The 20,098-nt window shown below is 40.0% G+C and overlaps 1 protein-coding gene across 2 annotated transcripts; it reads right to left on the bottom strand.

Moving 5' to 3' along the window:
- Nucleotides 1–8,634: 8,634 nt before the first annotated feature.
- Nucleotides 8,635–11,240, bottom strand: LOC103117681 (olfactory receptor 5P4-like). Of its 2 annotated transcripts, XM_060177516.1 has the most exons (2): nucleotides 11,229–11,240; nucleotides 8,635–9,570 (listed from the first exon to the last, which is right to left on the bottom strand). In XM_060177516.1, the coding sequence occupies exons 1-2, from the start codon at nucleotides 11,238–11,240 to the stop codon at nucleotides 8,635–8,637; spliced, it is 948 nt and encodes a 315-aa protein (XP_060033499.1). The 2 variants fall into 2 exon arrangements, with proteins under 2 accessions (XP_060033499.1, XP_007527853.1); XM_007527791.2 differs by lacking the exon at nucleotides 11,229–11,240 and having other exon boundaries at nucleotides 8,635–9,590.
- Between the last annotated feature and the right edge of the window lie 8,858 nt (nucleotides 11,241–20,098).

The raw sequence follows: 20,098 nt of genomic DNA, 5'->3' as shown, positions 1-20,098 counted from the left end.
GCGATTCACATTAGCAAAAGGAAATACCCAAATTACATGCTTATCTCAATAGATGCAGAGAAAGCCTTCAACAAGATCCAACATCCCTTCAGAATCAAAACATGAAAAAAGCGTGAGGATAAATGACAAATTCCTCAAACTAGCAGAATCTATATACAGCAATCCAACAACCAACATCATATTGAATAGAGAGAAACTGAAAGTTTTCCTTCCATTTAGCCACAGGACACTCAAACACTAATACAAAGGGACATATGCACCACTATGCTCACAGCTACATTATTCACAATAGCCAAAGACTGAAAGCAGTGTACATGCCCATCATCAGATGACTGGCTAAAGAAATTATGGGATATATATTCCATAGAATGCTATTCTGCAATAAAAAAAGATGATGTTGTGTCCCTTGTAACAAAATGAATGGAACTGGGGGAGATTATGCTTAGTGAAGTAACTAAAGAGATGAAAGACAACTACTGGATGGTTTCATGCATATGTAGAACAGATACACATAAACTCGAAAAAAATATATCAGAAGCAAGCAAGTTGTTTCTAAGTCTTGTGAGAACTATGGTAGTTATCTTTGAAAAGTGGGAGGCTTGAGATCAAATTATGCTACTTATTCTTAACTGCTTCATCTACCAATTACTCTCTATTTGTCTTTGAATTTTCCAAACATTAGGCTACTTTCCAGAGCCATTAGTCCACTATAAATAAACTAGCCATACATGGAAAAACATATCGTATACCTTAAAATTTACAACTTTCACTAAAACAATAAACAATTTTTAAGAACTGAAAAAGTAGCAGCCTGTTAATACCACTTGTGATATTACACCGTTGTGTTTTACACCATTGGTACAACACCACTGTATTTTAATAAACATTTGTATATTTAGTGTGAACTCCTTCAAAGGAAAAAAAAAAAACAAAAAACCATGGTATTGGCGGGGAGGTGACTGACAAGAGGGCTTGACTTTTTGGAGCCGACTTTTTTCAGACCGAGAGAGACAGAGGGAGAGAGGAAAAGCTAGCACAGCACTGAAACTCCCCCCAGTGATGACGATGGGGTTCAGACTTGGGCCATGCATGTTACAAAACAGGCACACGGTCCAGGTGAGCTTTACTGCTGGCACAAGAACATAACATACTTAACTCTGTTTCTTTAATTAATGCTAAAGATAAAGGAGACACTAAGTACCATATTCCTTAGAGTTAATAGCTAACCAACAGATATTTGTTGACTACCTGCTGTGTAGCAGACACTGTCCTTTGAACTAAGGATAATTTGTTCAGCCTCCCACATTGCTATGCTCGCTCACCCACCGAAGTTTCTGCAGCTGTATTTCCCTCTCCCGATGACTAACTCCTATTTCCCTTAACATCTCAGAGAAAAAGTTATTCTTCTGGGTCAGGTGGTGGCATAGCTGGCAGAGCACACACATTACAGTGCAAAACGGTGCTGGAGGTCTCTATCTCCCCCCTTTCAATTTCTCTGTCTCCAAAAGAAATAAACAAAATGTTTTTAAAATAATAAAACTGAGTGGAAGGTAGATAGCATAATGGTTATGTAAAGAGACTGTCGTGCCTGAGGCTCCAAAGTCCCAGGTTCAATCCCTCACTCCACCATTAGCCAGAGCTGAGCAGTGTGCTGGTTATTTTTTTTTAATTATTGTACCCCTCTTATCATATGGTCTTGTCAGTGTTTCCATTTTATAAATAAAAAATTTTAAAGTAATTAAGTTAAATTTATCCCCCAATGCAGTCTTCCTGAGAATCTCACAAACAAACAAACACTTCAGACTGTATCCAGAGACACGAAGCCTGATATGTCTATCTTCCAAGTCCAATAATCTGGTGAGACCTTTCCTAGCACAAGGGACTACCTAGTTCCATTTCAAATGGTGCACTTCCTAAGAAACTTACAGACCCTCGATATAGACCAGGGCCTAGGGCTAGGGTGCATGTGCACATATATCTGTTAAGTCAGGGACAACCATATACTGCAAGTAAAAGTGTTCCATATTCTGCTTTGATTACACTTAGACCAAATAAACTCAGCATGCAAGTAGGAAAACCTAAAGAAGGCACTTTACGTATAAAGTGTCTAATCAAATCTTCACTACTTAGGCCTAGACACCCTCCCCTCCTACCTCCTACTTCACTTCCCTCAATCACTTTATCTATTCAATTAACTGCACAAAAGAAAGTTAAGAGTTATCTCTAATCTCTTCAGGCACAAACAGTTTTAATATCACCCCCTTGATAATCCTTCGGAGAAATACTGTAAAAAAAGAAGAAGAAAAGAAAAAAATAAGTAAACAAACCACCACATTTACCAAATTACATTATGAGAAGTAGAGACTGAATAAGAGGCTATGGTCTGGGACTGTTAGTGTGATGTGGTGAGGGCATAAGTTTGGGGCTGGGCTATCCACAGCAGTAAAGAATAGACCAGATGTTCTCCAGTAAAGCACGTGCCAGAGTTGGGCAGTGTTCTGCGTACTCTCCCTCTCTCTTCCAAAGAGGAGGAGCTTCACAAGTAGTGAAAAAGTGCTGCAAGTATCCCTCTTTCTCCCTCCCTCTCTGTGTCCCCCTGCTCTCTTAATTTCTCTCTATCCTAACAAAAAGAAATCACTGTAGACACTTCATCTTAGTGAGATGAGAGATTATACCCATGTGCCAAAAACTATAGTGCTAACCATTAACCTCCCTAAGGAAAAATATATACACATACACATACACACACACACACACACACACACACACACACACACACACACACACACACATACACATAGGAAGGAGGGAGGGGAGAGCACCAGGGCATCACTCTGGCACATGCATTGCCAGGGATCAAACTCAGGACTTCAGGCTTAAAAGTCCAGTGTCATGCCCACTGCACCACCTCCCAAATTCGCCTACTGGGCTATATTTTAGGAATAATTGTTACATCCTAGAAATCAGGTCAAGCCAGACATAGATCATTTCCAACAAAGCACAGCACCCAACCTAGCCTGGAAATAGCACCACCACTTCAGCAGGATGTAAATTTAGGAGCTGCATTATACACGGGAACACTAATTGTTTCTGCATGAAGATCTTTGTAAAAGGCAAAAGATTTAGGAGCTCTGAAGGAAACCAATGTGCTGTCTTTATGAAAAGGATCCCTTTGGGATCTATTCTCGTATCTCCTCAAGGGGATCAAGTCAGTCCTGTCTTCATGTTAGAAAACTTTTCATTCGTTTCTATTTTTTAATTTTTATTTTATTTTATTTATTTATTTATTTATTTATTTATTTTTGCCTCCAGGATTATTGCCGGGGCTCGGTGCCTACACTACGAACCACTGCTCCTGGAGGCCATTTTTTCCCCATTTTTGTTGCCCTAGTTGTTGTTATTGTAGTCACTTCTGCTGTTGTTGTTCTATAGGACAGAGATAAATTGAAAGAGGAGGAAGACAGAGAGAAAGACACCTGCACACCTGCTTCACCTCTGATGAAGCGACCCCCCTACAGGTGAGGAACCAGGGCTTGAACCGGGATCCTCATGCCAGTCCCTGTGCTTTGCACCATGTGCGCGTAACCCGGTGAGCCACCGCCGGGCCCATTTCTACTTTCATCTGAGCACTGCTCAGTTCCGGTTTATGGAGGTGACAGGGATTGAACCCAAAACCTCAGAATCTCAAGCACAAAAGTCTTTTGCATAACCACTATGTTATATCCCCAGTCCCATATTAGAAGAAAATTAAATACATTTTGGAAAAAGATCATCTGATGTAGAGTCTATACAATTTTTTAACTAATTTATTTTTTCATTATTTTTGAATTGGGAGGTTAGTGGTTAACACTATGGTTTTTGGCACATGGGTCCAATTTCTCATCTCAGTAAGATGAAGTGTCTGCAATTCTTTCTTTTTGTTAGGAATAGAGAGAAATTGAGAGAAGAGGGGGATGTAGAGAGGGAGAGAGAAAGAAAGATACCTGTAGTACTTTTTCACTGCTTTTGAAGCTTCCCCTACGTAGGAGAGGACCAAGGGCTCAAACCCAGGTCCTTGCACATGGTAGTGTGTGCTTAACCATGTGTATCACCAACCGGCTCTTAGATGAAGTTTTAATGAATGTTCAATAAAGACTTTTTTATTACCAAAACAACTAAATAATATTCATCTCTAGAAACCTGCATTAAAACAAAAAAGAAGGATCCATTTTTTAAGCAGAAAAAAAAAATCAATACTGGTGTAGTTATAGTTAGAGAAAACAATAAAGTATAGTAAAAAAATAATAATACATTTGTGGGAAACTAGAAAAAAATACAAAAGGTAAAGGAACAGCTTTTGAAAATGAAGTAAGAAAAAAGAAATAAAATTGGTCTGCTCTATGGCCATATCACCCTGAACACGCCCAATCTTGTAAGCTGAGCAGGGTAGGGCCTTGTTAGTATTTGGATGGGAGACCACTTGGGAAAATTGGTCAATAGAGTAGACAGTGATGCAACTCTTTAGTGCCTGTAGTCTCTGGTTGAAATAAGGGGGGGGAAAACCACAATACTGTATTGTAGGATCTCCTAAAATAGCACTTTATTCATGTGTAATTTACCCACAGAAAATTTAAATATGTCACAAATATATGCAAACATATGCAACAGGAAATAACCATCACCCAGATCACAATATACAATGATTCCCTCACACCCAGAAAATTCCCTTATCTTTGCTCATAGCATCTCCAGTATTCTACTCCGGGTGGACATTTAAAGAATCTGAGAAGTCGGAGAGATGAGAAAGACTTCATAAATTCCAATCCACTTAGAAAGAATATCTTCCTGAATTGTATACAGATTAAGAACATTTAAAAACACAGTAGTTCGGATCTTCTAAACTCTGCCCTATTCAAATTCCTGCCTTCTGAGTAGCAATCTACAGGAAAAAGAACTACCAGAAACATCCTATAAAAGGACTCTTTTATTTATTGTCTCCTTTTATTTATTGTCTTATTTATTTATTGTCTTATTTATTTTATTTATTGTCTCCACCTGACTATTTTTCCTACTTCCACTCTGGGGAAAATGCTTTTATTTCTTTTCTTTTTTAAATCTATGTGTGTTTATTTACTTATTATTGGATAGAGACAAAGAGAAATTGAGAGGGGAGGAGGGATAGAGAGGAAACAAGACAGAGAGACACCTGCAGCCCTGCTTCACCACTCATGAAGTGTTCCCTCTGCAGATAGGGACCAGGGGCCTGAACTTGGGTCCTTGTGCACTGTAATGTGTGTGCTTAACCAGGTGTGCCACCACATGGCCCCTGAAAATGCTTTTTACATTTCCTAAAAGGATTCTTGGTGCCAGGCAGTGACACACCTGGTTAAGTGCATTTTACCGTGCAATAGGACCCGAGTTCAAGCCCCTAGCTCCCACCTGCAGAGGGAAAGCTTCACAAACGGTGAAACAGTGTTTCGGGTGTTTCTGTTCCTCTTTCCCTCTTTTTACCCTCCCCCCTCTTAGTTTCTCTCTGTCATCAAATTAAATAAATTTTAAAAAACAAAACAAAAATATGTAAAACATCATTTAAAAAAATAACCTTCTGGGAGTCTGGTTGTAGCGCAGCAGGTTAAGCGCAGGTGGCGCAAAGCACAAGGACCGGCATAAGGATTCCGGTTCGAACCCTGGCTCCCCACCTGCAGGGGAGTCGCTTCACAGGCGGTGAAGCAGGTCTGCAGGTGTCTATCTTTCTCTCCCCCTCTCTGCCTTCCCCTCCTCTCTCCATTTCTCTCTGTCCTATCCAACAACGACAACAACAATAATAACTACAACAATAAAACAAGGGCAACAAAAGGGAATAAATAAAATAAATATTTTTAAAAATTTTTTTAATAAAATAAAAAATAACCTTCTTCCCACCCCCTACTGTGGAGACATCCACTAGCTCAATATAACTGTCACCTTCCTAAACCTAGGAGTGAACTAACTGATGACACCTTTGGAAGGGAAAACAAAATACAGCGTTAAATTGGTTTGTAGAGGTAGTTATAACAAAGTACCACAAACTGGGTCCCTTAAACAGCAGAAATTAATGATCTCACAGGAGGCTCGAAGCCCAAGGTGAAGATGCTGAAAAGGGTGATTCCTTCAGGGGATTATGGGTTCTGTTTCACTTAGCTTCTCCTGGGGGTTGTTGACAGTCTTTGGAATCCTTTGACTTGTAGAAGTGCGACTCATATTTTTCTTTCACATGATGTTCTCTCCATGTGTTGTCTGCGTCCAAATTCTCTCCCTCCCCCACCCCATTCTTTTTAATAAGGACCAACTCTACTGGATTCGAGGTCCATCTTATCCCAATTACTTTATCTTAACTAACTGCATCAGCCACTACCCAGTTTCCAAATAAGGTCACATTATGAAGCCTAAGGTCACACTACTAAGGCTACATCTTCAGTATATGGTTTTTGAGGAACTTAATTCAACCCAAAAAGCAATCTCTGCCCTTACTGCAGTCTCTCAGAAGGGAGTGAGTTTCTTTTAAGGATTTTGGCCTGCTGTTGGACATGCAGTGAACTGATGGGCAAAGAGCCAGTCTTCTGGGAGAAGCGTGGATATTTCCAGGCTTGCCAGTGAAAGACAGGAAAGTTGTCAGATCACGATTCAGAACATGAAAACAAATGTCCACAAGTATGCATCACACTTCCTAATATCAGCCTTTTGTTTGAACAGGCAATATTTTTTTCTCACACATACTTTCTCTTTTTTGTAATTTGCTTGGTTGATTTAGAAACTGCTATGGGGAGAGAGGGAGAAGGTGGTTCAGAAGTAGAGCATGTATATCCCATGCCTGAGGCCCTAGGTTCAAGTCTTTACAACACCACATAAAAACAGAACAACAAACAGAACAACATGCATGATGGAGAGCTTCTTTTTATTCTCTCTCTCCTCCTTTCTCAAATAAGAACTGTAATAATGCCATACCACTCCCCCTACATCTGGGAAGTGAATGTACTTAAGTTCATTAGTGTGAGAATATTAAGGAAACAACCACTTTATTGACTTATTATAATTAGTGGGGGGTATTTAGAACTATAGACAAAATGGAAACTTAAAGAAGAAATTACATGATGGCAGAGAAGGACCTAGTGGGGGTTGAATTGTTATGTGGAAAACTGGAAAATGTTATACATCTACAAACTACTGTATTTTTTTGTTAGTACATTTTATTGTTGACTGTAAACCATTAATCCCAACAATAAAAATACATTTTAAAAAAGATAACACTGTGCCCTATATATCACTTTTGAATAAAAAAATATGATTTAGAGGGGAAAAAAGAAGAAGAAATTGAGCCTTACATATTGCAATAGCTTCCAAATAAGAGAAGGAAAGCAGTGGAAAGGGGGACCGTGTAGATGAGTGTACAGTGAGGGTCACTCCAAACTGACTGGAATCTGGGTCTCACAAAAGAGTTCCCACTTACTGAGAAAGGAATTTACATTGGTAAATGCAGTTGTGGCACACTGAGTTTGAGAGTCTTGAGGGAAAGGCCAGTGGAAAAGTTTACTTGTCCTCCAAGAATTGTTGTATTGGAGATAGGGAGACTGTCATGGGAGAAAATTAAAGTTTCCCAAGAGGGCAGGGGGATAGAGAGAAGGGGAGAGGTCTAACGAGAGCTCTAGTTAGTGAACCAGATGTAAGAGAAAGATGAGGAGGGATACTGCCAAAAACAGCCCCTAAAAAGCTGAGGCATCCTGGTATTTTTCTCTGTATTAAAGTACAAAGAGAAGCTTTTCTGAAACTAACAGAAATGCTTCCAAAGTTTAAATGTCTGTTGACTAAGAGAGGGCAGCACCTGTAAAGGGAGTGACCTGAATTGTGTGACTTTGCCACAATTCTGTCTATCACAGTCCACTGGGGACAACTTTCTTTCCCAAATGATATTTTGCAAGATAGAAGCCAATTAATTTTGATCTTTGATTAAAATGTTTCTCAATTTTAAAAAAACAAAAAATCATGCAACCTAAAGAGAAACCAGAATATGACATGTTTCTCTATTTAAACAGGTCACTTTAATTGATGAATAGGGCTTTAAGTAGAAACTATCTTCTGAAGATGCTCTTATTTGAAAAAAATCTTTATCTAATTTGTGGTCTGGGAGGTGGCACAGTGGATAAAGCACTGGGCTCTCAAGCATGAGGTCTTGAGTTCAATCCCCAATAGCACATGTACCAGAGCGATGTCTGGTTCTTTCTCTCTCTCTCTCCTCCTTTCTTGTTAATAAATAAAATATTTTTAAAATCTTTATATAATTTTAATCAATAAATATCTATGTTAATGACACATTTGACTTTATAAAATAAAATAATGAATATGAAAATAAATGCTGGCTTTATGTACTTATAGGAGCTCTTCACTATAAAAAAATGATAAAATTAATATTGGAGTATGGTCATCAGATCAAAACCCAGCCCCTACCACACTGAAGGAAGCTTTGGTGCTGTAGTCTCTCCCTCTCAAAATAATTAAATAAATTTTAAAAATTAACAATAGTCATGTCATGATATAATGAAAATATTAAGCACAAGTATTTTCCCAAATGATCAACTTATAGACTTATATATTTATAGACTTTTTTTTTCCTGATGAGATTCAGAAAAAACAGTGCATTTTGCCTGTTAGTTTCCTCATGGCACCTTTGACCTCCTTGTTCCTCAGGCTATAGATGAGGGGGTTTAGCATGGGGACCACCACTGTGTAGATTACAGATGCCACTTTGACCTGATCAGCTGAATAGCTTGATTTGGGCATCACATAAACAAACAAAACTGTTCCATAAAACAAAGTGACAGCAGTGAGGTGGGAAGTACATGTAGAGAAGGCCTTCTTCCTCCCTTCAGTGGAGCGCATATTCAGAATGGAATGGAGGATGTAACTGTAGGATACTATTATGGTGAACAGTGTGCTTATAAGGACTGACGCAGAAGAGATGGCAGGAGAGATCTCGGCAATATAAGCATGGCCACAAGACAGCTTCAAGAGTGGGAAGAGGTCACAGAAAAAATGGTTGATTTTATTTGGCCCACAGAAGGACAGATTCAACAAACAACCTGTAAATGAGGAAGCATTCAGGTAGCCTCCCAGGTAAGAAGCCCCCAACAGGAGAAAGCAGACGACCGGGGACATTTGCGTGGAGTAGAGCAGAGGAGAGCAGATGGCCACATAACGGTCATAGGCCATGGTGGCCAACAGGAAGCATTCTGTCGTCCCAAAGGCAACATCCGAGGCAAGCTGGACTATGCAGCCAGTAACTGAAATAGTAGTTCTCTCTCGTAAGAAACTCAATAGCATGACTGGTGTGACTGATGTGGAATATCCGAGATCCACAAAAGCCAAGTGGCTGAGAAAAATATACATTGGGGTGTGAAGCTGGGGGCTGCAGCGAATTAAAATGATGATACTGATATTACCCACTATGGTCACGATATAGACTCCTAGAAAAATGATGAAGAAAAAGGCACATAGTGTGGGGTTATCTGTTAATCCCAGAATAATGAACTCTCTCACCGTCGTGTGGTTTTCCATCTGCTCATTTATGGTGTCTACTAAAGGCAGGGCCAAAAAGAAATTGGGTTGACTGGCATGACCCCGCATTTAATGTGCGGGATTAATTTTGACTTTATGCATGCACATATACTTAAACATAACTTTATGGACGTTTTCAATGATAATGTTGCCCCAAGGATGGAATTCTTGGGTCTCACAAATTTTCTGTTTCTATTCCATGAAAATATTAAAATTAAGGAGCTGATTACCTTGAGGCCCATCTATTTCACTCCTCTTTGTATACCATGGAGTAAGTATTCTCCACTAGAAAGGCGATATAGAAAAGGATAATAACAGAATTATTGATTGTAATAACATAAGCTGTAAATAGCCTAAATTATCATAGAAAGGACAGCTTTGGGCTTTGTATTCCCACTACCTATCTGTTTCTAGTTTAGTAAATGACAAGTAATCTCTATCTTAGTAAATGCTATCTACATTTATCTAATTGATTTGGAATAAAAACATATCTACGGTGTTTATTCTGACATTTCTTTTTTACTTGATCCTTTTCCTGAAATAAAAAAAAAAAATCACATCTTTAGTTATTATAAGTGATACCAAGGGCAGAAGCTCTTCATATTTGAGATGATAAGATCAACTATCAATGGGATTTTTACTACTCAGTGCTCTGGGGACTTTGCAAAATGTTCCAGGTCTTATCTCTAGTAATATGCCTTTTCTTTTCTCTCTTTTTCCCCTCCCCTCTTGGGTTACTGCTGGGGCTTGATGCTAGCACTACAGATCCACTGCTCTTGGAGGCCATTTTTCCCTTTTTCTAATTTTTATTTTATTGAATTAGACAGAGAGAAATTGAGAGGGGGTGAGTAGATAGAGAAGGAGAGAAAGACACCCACAGGCCTGCTTCACTACTTATGAAAAGTCCCCACTGCAGGTGGGGAGCCAGGGCTCGAACCTGGGTCCTTATCCACTGCCTGGCTCCCATATACATTTTATATGTAAGGGATTTTATAAACAGTATGTAGAGCAGTCTAGGTAGTTTTATGGACTAGGATTAAAAGTGAACTAAAACATTTGGATACTTAAGCATTAAGTAAGTTTTATTCTCATCTTTCATGCAACAGTAGGGAAATAAGAACTGGGGACACATGATTGGAGCTGAGTGGAGAAGAAAGTAATCAGGGAGACAGGGACAGAAGTAACCTGCTAGGAAATTAGACTGAAAGAAAGATAAGCTTTTTAGTATACTATTCCCTGAGTTCAAAATATTAATAGATAAAGCACACAGTCAACAACAGTAGGACTATGTTAGCTGCGTTCAGTCATTCCCATGGCTGCTCTAATTAAAACACACGCATACCCACCTGAATCGTTCACTGTTCTCTCAAGAAATGATCTGAAGGAGAATCTATAAGGCCTGCATATCTTACTACCGGAAACCATGCATATTTAACTCAGCGTTTCATTTTACTCAGTGTTTCATTACAATGGTATGATATAGTATGAATTATAAGTGGATTATGTGATGAAAATATTTTTTAAGTAGAGACTCAGACCTCAGATTAATTATATATTTTCTAAAGAAGATGGGGCATGAAAATCACAAATATTTTCAAAGCTGGATAGGCATGGAAGCATGGAAGGCAAAGCATGGAAGGCAACAAGATGTTCAGGAATACCATCAAGGCCATGCAAATCTGAGATCAGTTCCTAGTTCTGCCCCTAGCTCTCTATGAAGTGCAAGCAGCTTTAAATAATGCTTTACTATTATGCTTTCTTACCTGTAAAGAGGGAATCAGAATACATACCTCACATGCTTTTTGTATCTAATGATGTGATGAGGACGAGAAAACCAAACACTGAAATACTCAATACTGCTAGTAGTTTGTGATCAAGTTGTACCTTCTGGAATATATAAGAAAATCAAATATGCCCCGTCCTTAAAAAATAATAAGTATAAGCTAGTGACACATTTACTGTCACTATGGGTAGGCTCCGAGGAATTGTTACTGCTCCGTGAAGTGGTATTTAAGTGAGGTCTGCATCATCTGAGATAAGGCCCATGTCAATTACCTTGCTGTAATTGCAAATTAATTATATCACTTGTTTTGAAAAACTGCACTCTGAGTTCCACTGGGATAGAGAAATTACATGTATACAGCTATTAGGACAGCAAGATCACATATAAACATGACTATGTAGGGAGTCGGGTGGTAGCACAGCAGGTTAAGCACACGTGGCGCAAAGTGCAAGAACTCGCGTAAGGACCCCAGTTTGAGCCCCCGGCTCCCCACCTGCAGGGGAGTCGCTTCACAAGCAGTGGAGCAGGTCTGCAGGTGTCTATCTTTCTCTCCCCCTCTGTCTTCCCCTTCTCTCTCCATTTCTCTCTGTCCTATCCAACAACAACATTAATACCAACTACAACAATAAGACAACAAGGGCAACAAAAGGGAATAAATAAATATATTTTTAAAACATGACTATGTAAAGGTGTATAAATGAAATTATTTTCTAAATATCCTGAGAGTTTTTGAATTAAGTGGAAATTTGGAATTTTCCATTTAATTATATTGGGAAACTCACAGCATTTTACCACCAGTATAGTAGATTATTGAAATGACAAGACTAATCTGACTGGCAATTTTTAAGTTCTGAAATATAATTATATTCAGTGGTTGAGATTTTCCTGACAACTATATTTAGAGAAAATTTGGTCTTGCTAGTAGAATTTAGTTTGTAAACATTTATTCTATTTAGTGGAACTGCAGCAGAATTTTCTGCATAATAATAATAAATGACATACATCTCTAATTATAGGAGAAAGATGAAGAGGGACAATGCCAGAAACAGTCCCCCAAAAAACTAAGGCATCATAACATTTAAAAGTATATAACATAGGGAAAAAATACCCTCTAAAAAAATACCGGAGCTGGGCAGTAGTGCAGCCAGCAGGTTAAGCGCAAGGACCAGTGTAAGGATCCCAGTTCGAGCTCCTGGCTCCCCACCTGCAGGGGAGTCGCTTCACAGGCGGTGAAGCAGGTCTGCAGGTGTCTGTCTTTCTCTCTCCCTCTCTGTCTTCCCCTCCTCTCTCCATTTCTCTCTGTCCTATCCAACAACAACAATAATAACTACAACAATAATAAAACAAGGGCAACAAAAGGGAAAATAAATAAATTTTTCAAAAAATACCCTCTAATTATAGATTCCCTAAATAATAATAAAAAAAAAAAAGCAGAAAAATGGTGAAACTATATAGAAAACCTAACCTTCGCATCACCAAAAGAACTTTGGTGATGAAAGGGGTGAGAAACTTTATTCCTAAGAAAGGAAGGAAGAAAGAAAGAAAGAAAGAAAGAAAGGAAGAAAGTCACAGACAGAGCATGTTATACATGTAACAACTGTACTTATTGTAAGCCATTAATCCCCCTAAAAAAAAAAAAAAAAGAAGGAGGAGGAAAGAAAAGGAAGCAAATCTGTAAAACATCGAGAAAGCCAGGCAAGGTTTCACTTTCCTGAGAGAGAAGAAGAAAAAAAGACACTTGGAAATAGTAATAGTAATAGGTGTAGCGGTGAACTAGAAAGTAAGTGAAGGCAAGTCCATTGGGAAAATGTGTGTGTGTGTGTGTGTGTGTGTGTACACACCAGTCAAGTCATTCCTTTCTCCTACGTATTCCTCACGTAGCACAAGGAAGAGCCGGATGTCAGGATGTCAGGGTTTCTTGGAATACCACCCAAATCTCCCCCTTTACCACATGCAAAACATTACTAAAGGAGGAAAATGAATAGGAAGCTCTTCATACACATGGAGGGATTTTGTACAAATATATTGGCAAATGTAAGAATTAGTGTAGGCAGACGCTGAGGACATAAAGCAACAGTAAAAATAATGGAGTAGAGGGAGTGATTATAAAGCTGTATCTCGGGGTTCCAGTATGACACATGAGGAGATTCCATACCATCTTAAAATACGAAAACAAAAAGCCGAACAAAGTAAAACCGTAAACTTTTCTGAATTCATCACGCAAATTATGTTGCTCTCCTAACTGAAGAGACACATGGACATACACAGAGAATTACAATTTACCAGAGTAGAAACTGACAAACTTCAACAGAGACGAGGCAGAGCCAGGTGGTGGCCCACCCTGTCAAGCGCACATATTACCAAGTTCGAGCCCCCCATCTCCACCTGCACATTTCACAAGCTGCAAAACAGGTCACTGGCAGCCATCTCTCCCTCTCTACCCCCCCCCATATATATATATATGTTTACCTCTCCAATTTATTTGACAGGACAGAGAGAAATTGAGAGGGGTGGGAAAGAGAGAGATACTTGCAGACCTGCTTCACCATTTGCGAAGATCCCCCCTGCAGGGGGGAAGCCAAGGCTCGAACCCAAATTCTTAAGTCGGTCCTTGTGCTTCCTGCACTTAAGTGCACATGCCACCACTTGGTCCCCTAGGTGTCTTTCTTTCTCTCTCTATCTCTGTCCTCTCTCAATTTCTCTCTGTCCTATCAAAAAAAAAAAAAAGGAAAAAAATGGCCACTAGGAACAGTGGATTTGTAGTGCAGGCACCGAGCCCCAGTGATAACCGTAGTGGTAATAATAATAATAAGCAGAAATGGGGCAGAAAATCCTGAACTATAATCTACGGGTTTCCAGAAGCCTGGTGTGAATAAACCAAGAGACAAGCATTTCAGGGGGACCCAGCCAGGAGGACCCACACTTCCAGGAGCTCTACCAAGTTCTCACATTGAGTAGAGGAGAAAAATTCTCTAGGGCTTCTGACAGAAGAATGGAAAAGAAGCCATTTTAAAATTCAAGATTATTCAAGGATTTCTGTTTTGCTCTTTGTTCTGCCAGCGCATGCTCAATGTATGCATTTGGTGGTGCTAGGGATTAAGTCCGGGAGCCTTGGGCATAGTCTTTTTGCATAGCCATTAAGTTGCAGTCTGCCCACTCAAATCTTATTCTTTTTTAACAAGGAGAAACTCATTGACCTATGCCTGACCTGCCTGGAGAAGGAGGATACCTCTTGCACTCAGTCTCCTGTAGCCATTCACATAAAAGGAAGGAATATACACAACTCCAGTCTCCAGCTACCCCCTCCCTCCCTCCCTCCCTCCCTCCCTTCCTTCCTTCCTTCCTTCCTTCCTTCCTTCCTTCCTTCTTTCCTTCTTTTTCTCTCCTTTATGCCACCAGTTGCTGGGACTCAATGCCAGCACTAAAAGTCCAACATTTCTGATGGCCATTTTTGCCCCTGCCACCGCCCCCCCCCATCATCTTACTTGCTAGGACAGAGAGAAATTGAGAAGGGAGGAAAGATAAGAGAGGGAGAGAAAAAGAGAGACACCTGCAGACCTGCTTCACTGCTTGAGTCCCCCCTGCACGCGGGGAGCGAGTGCTCAACCAGGTCCTTGTGCTTCCTACTATGTGTGCCACCGCCTGGCCCCACTACCCAGTTCCTTTTAAGGAGGAAATCTGAGAGGCACCAAGAAGCTTCACAGTTCACGGGCACAGACTTAACCCAACTGAGACTAGACAAATTTCATCACCCTCAACACCTTACTACTACTTTACAGAAGGCCTAATTATTTAATGCTTTTATCTAACAGATCATATTTAACTGAATAAAATGAGATGAGGCTGATAAAAATGCAACAACAAAATCACAATTTGAAGAGTCTGACTAAATATCAGAGTCAGATATGCAGGAATATTGACATCAGGCATATATATATATGAGAAAGATAGGAGGAGAGAGAGAAAGAACCAGACATCACTCTGGTACATGTACTGAATGGGATTGAACTCAGAACCTCATGCTTGAGAGTCAATCCCTTATTCACTGCATCACCTCCCAGACCACTAATAATTTATTATACTGGGGCTATTACTGTAGATTCTATGAACATAAAAAGGTTTAAAGAAAGTTGCTATGAATAATTCTGTGCCTACAAATCTAATAACACAGATAATATGGACTAATTCCTTAAAAGGTACATCCTCCAAGACTCATTAAGATGCAATCTGAATAGGCTTATACTTAGCAAAGTTATTGAAACCAGGGTCATTGAGACAGCTCACCTGGGGATGGCACCTGCTTTGCCAGGCACATAACCAAGGTTCTAGACCTGGTCCACATGCACATGGCATTGGGGGACACTCTGGTGTCATGGTTCTCTCCCTCTCTCTCAGTACCTGTACCTTCCTTCCTATCTGAACAATTTGGTCCAGGGCAATGACGTCCCAGCGGCAACAACAAAAAGATATTAACAAATGCACCACTGTGTTTTGGGGCATGAACTGTGGAGGAAGTAGTGCATATCGATGGATAGAATGATACAAGATGAACTCAGTAATTTATATACCAAGAATTTTAGCTGCCATAACAAAGAAAAGTAGAAGACCCACCAACCACATGGTATTATCAATAAAGAGTAAAACCTGCAATTCATTGGACAAAGAATACTATAGCTATTAAATGTGCTTGGAATAGTTGATGCCATCCAATTATGCACATTAAAAGCTAGCCTATATTTCATATTATGTTTGCATATGTAATGAAAAATTTGATATAGCAGTTCCACAATGTGATCAGTTGCCTAGACCTCTTTATTTTCACTAAGCCATCATTACCATATACTTCTTGCTGTCAAACCTTAAAATGGTCATTCCAGTGTTAGCATGTTCATCAAATGTTCAGGCAGGAAGAAAAAGGAAAGCCCAGAGCCAAGACACTATGCTAGTGGACTGCATTCCTGTGTATGGAAGTACTCCATGAACCCTATGACAGCAAACAAAACTGAGCAATAAGATCTCTTCATATGCAAGTCAACTAGAAAAATATTTTGTTTTGTTTGTTTACAAATGACATGAGAAGCCAACAACAGGCCGGCAACTTAAAAAGGCTCAGTGCTTTAAGTGAGCCTGTATGTGTTTCTAAGCTTGTCGATCCTGACACAGCCCTGTCCAGGCTAAGTCTTGCAAATTTTACACTAGCTAGTGAATTTGAAGTCAGGATGGTCATATTCCTAGTTGGATTCTTCTGTAAAATTATTAATAACATGTAATAGAGCCTTCAAGACCCCTTTCTGTCAAAGAAAGACTGAAATTTTGACTAATTTAGGCTTCCATTTACTCTTAGGGTTGATGCTAATGCCTATACCAACAATCTTCTTGTTTTGTTTTTTCAATTCAGGAATAAAGTATTTTTAAACTCTTAATGGAGAGTTTGAGTTTCCCTCTTTCTATAAACCTGCTGTCTTGTACGCAGTTCAGATTCCAAGTTTTGCAACTCGTTCTATATTTATATTATTTGTGTGCACAGTATTGTCAGACAAATGTCAATATGCATTTATTTTGTGCAAAGCAGAAGTTGCCATGAGGAAGTGAGGGACTTCAGTTTGGACATTTGCAATCTGAAGAAGGTAAACCGTAAAAGCTGACAAGAGGATCATATTCCTATGTGATCATAGCCAGTGAATAGGTTTCTCACCCACTGACCACGTACCAATAACTCACCCAGGGAAGAGGAAGACTTGCAGGTAATCAAAGCCACTTACCTGTGCCAGTTAGAAGTAAAAGAGGTTTAGCATTTGCCTTCCGATAAATACAGTGGGAAAGTCTGCAGATTCACAACTCGCCAATGGACATAGCCAGTGAATAGGTTTCTCACCCACTGACCACGTACCAATAACTCACCCAGGGAAGAGGAAGACTTGCAGGTAATCAAAGCCACTTACCTGTGCCAGTTAGAAGTAAAAGAGGTTTAGCATTTGCCTTCCGATAAATACAGTGGGAAAGTCTGCAGATTCACAACTCACCAATGGACAGTATCCTACATGCCTGTCTAGCAATAGTATTTCCCGAGTATGCTCCCCAATTATTTTTCAACTCTCCTTCTCGAACACCTGACTTCACTGATCACAGTCTCCCCCGCTTTCTGAGAGTTCCCATGGAAACACTGAGAAAATGGTGTAATATTATAGAAGTTAGTGCCGCTTCTTAAATGGAAACACATATGAGCATGCCCAGACGCAGAAAATAACTACAAAACCCTATCAAATAAGACACATAACTGTAAACAGTACTAACAGGCAGCGACGAGGATGATAAATACAGCTGGATAAAGCAGAAACTGGAATTTCTTTCACGTACTAGAACCGCGAAGTCAGGGCGTGCACTGGAAAGCGAGAGAGAGGCGGTGGTGGTGAGTTAGGCTGAGTCTTTGGAGCGTGGAGTAGTGGGTAACACAGGAAACTGAGGTATTACAAAGAAAGAGGCTGCACTCACCGACAGGTCTTCGCCATCTGAATCCATCAGGGCGGGCAGGTCAATTTTGTCTGCACGCTTGAAGTCTACGGTTTAGCTTCAACATCTGCTGCTGTGACGCAGGTTTCAAGCACAACAGCATCTTGACTGCTTAGCTTCACATAATTTCTCCGACAGTTCTTTGGAGGTATTCAAAACATCCTGCAAACTCGCCCTAGGTCTACATGTCCTTTCAAATCGCCAAGTCAAACCTTTGTGCAATCCTCGCACTGGCCACCACAGAGAGGAACTCAGGAACATGGTGCACCATGTTTGTGCCAGAATAATTCCACTTTGCGACGTTACTACAACTCTCTGTTACGTTGTTGCCCAAGGCTACACGCTCGCTTAGACTATTCTGATATTTTAGGGCATACACTGCTAACGAAACAGTAAATCCAAAGTGCAGATGACCACAGACACGGTTTTGAATGCTGACTCAGCTGTGTAACTCTGATAAAAACAACGTGGGGACCACCACACCCACTTCCCGGGGGCGTGTTGCCTTGTTAAAGGCAGATGACCGGCTTTTGCTATGAAAGCAGCCATTCTCTTCAGACATTTTTTGTATTATTATTATTATTTTAACCAGAGCCCTGCTCAGTTCTGGTTTATGGTGATGTGGGGGATTGAACCTGGAACTTGGGAGCCTCAGGCATGAAAGTTTATTTGCAGAACTATTATGCTATGTACCTCCACCCCAGTTTTTTTGTTTTGTTTTGTTTTGTTTTGTTTTATGTAGCCCAAGAGTCTCACTCACAGAATTTTCCTGGGATAATTTTCACATTTTTAGAGAAAGAGCAGCGGGAAAGAGAGGTGGGAAAGGGAGAGATAAAAGAGATACTATATGGGGCTAGGTAGTGGCACACCTGGTTGCAATGCTCAAAGGATCCCGGTTCGAGCACCTGGGGCCCCGCACCTGCAAGGGGAAAGCTTTGCAAGCAGTGAGGCATTGTTGCAGGTGTCTCTCTGTCTCTCTCTCCCTTCTCTATTACCCCCCTTCCCTCTCGAGATCTGGCTGTCTCTATCCAATAAATAAATAAAGGTTAAATTTTTAGTAAAAAAGAAGAGACACTAGCACAGCTCCTGCCTCCAGAGAACAGAGAACAGAGAACAGCCAGCCCTCTCTGCTCAGGGAGCCACGTGTCATTGTTCACAGCTGGTATCTCCACCAGCCTCCCTGCACACTCTCATTGCCTGCCCTGCTAGGTGCAATCATGGCCTCTGGATTTCTCTTGTTTAGTGAAAAACAAATACCACCAGCTTTCAAAAAACTAGAAAAAAATTGTATTTTTATTTAGAAATAAGAGGAAGAAAAACGTTTTAGCTATATTACAAAGACTTACATAGAGTTTTCGTTATCCTTGGGAGGTGGGAGAGTGTGGACACAGAACTTTAGTGGTGGGTGTGGTGGGGAGCTCTACACTGTAATCTTAAAATGTCATAACCTACTATTAATTATAAATGAAAAATTAAAAAATGTAGGGGCCAGGTGGTGGTGCACCTGGTTAAGCACACATAGTACTATGCTCAAAGACTCCGGCAAGGACCCCAGTTAGAGCCCTGGTGTTCCCCTCCTGAAGCTGGGATGCTTTGCAAGTGGTGAAGCAGGTTTGCAGGTGTCTTTCTAGCTTGCTCACTCTATCTCCCCCACCCCTCTCAATTTCTCTCTGTCATATCCAATAAAAATAGGAGGGAAAGACCACTGGATTCATAGTGCTGGCACAGAACCCCAGAGATAACCCTGGAGGCAATAAAAATGAGATAAAATAAAAATATTTATAAACTTATGTTAAAGTAATAAAAATCTATTTTTTGAAATAGAGAAAATATTCATACAAGCCAAATGATTAAAAAATGTTTAATACATTCTGGTGAGTTGTTTGAAAGTATATGGTAAGGGCTGTCATTACAAACTATGATAACATTGCTATTCAATTGTCTTGATGAATGTGGTAACTTGTACTTGGAAGCAAATGATGTTGCCAGTTGAGAGCATTCTACACCAACCTCTTGACTAGCCTGACTCCTGGAGGAGGGAACACAGTGATGTGAGCTTAATAAGACACGTAAATTCCTCCATGCAGACTATGAAATGTTATATGGGCAAGGTTTTATGCTTCCAATCTTGGTTAATGAATAACCTTTTAAAGTGGTTTATTGTTGGTCTCACAAGGCTTTCTATTTTGGTTCTTTTTAGTCTCTGTAAAATTCACTGAAAAACTCAGAGGTCAAAAA

This window comes from Erinaceus europaeus, chromosome 17 (assembly GCF_950295315.1).
Source record: "Erinaceus europaeus chromosome 17, mEriEur2.1, whole genome shotgun sequence".
In the NCBI taxonomy this organism is placed as follows: domain Eukaryota; kingdom Metazoa; phylum Chordata; class Mammalia; order Eulipotyphla; family Erinaceidae; genus Erinaceus; species Erinaceus europaeus.
This window is presented reverse-complemented; position numbering and strand designations above follow the sequence as displayed.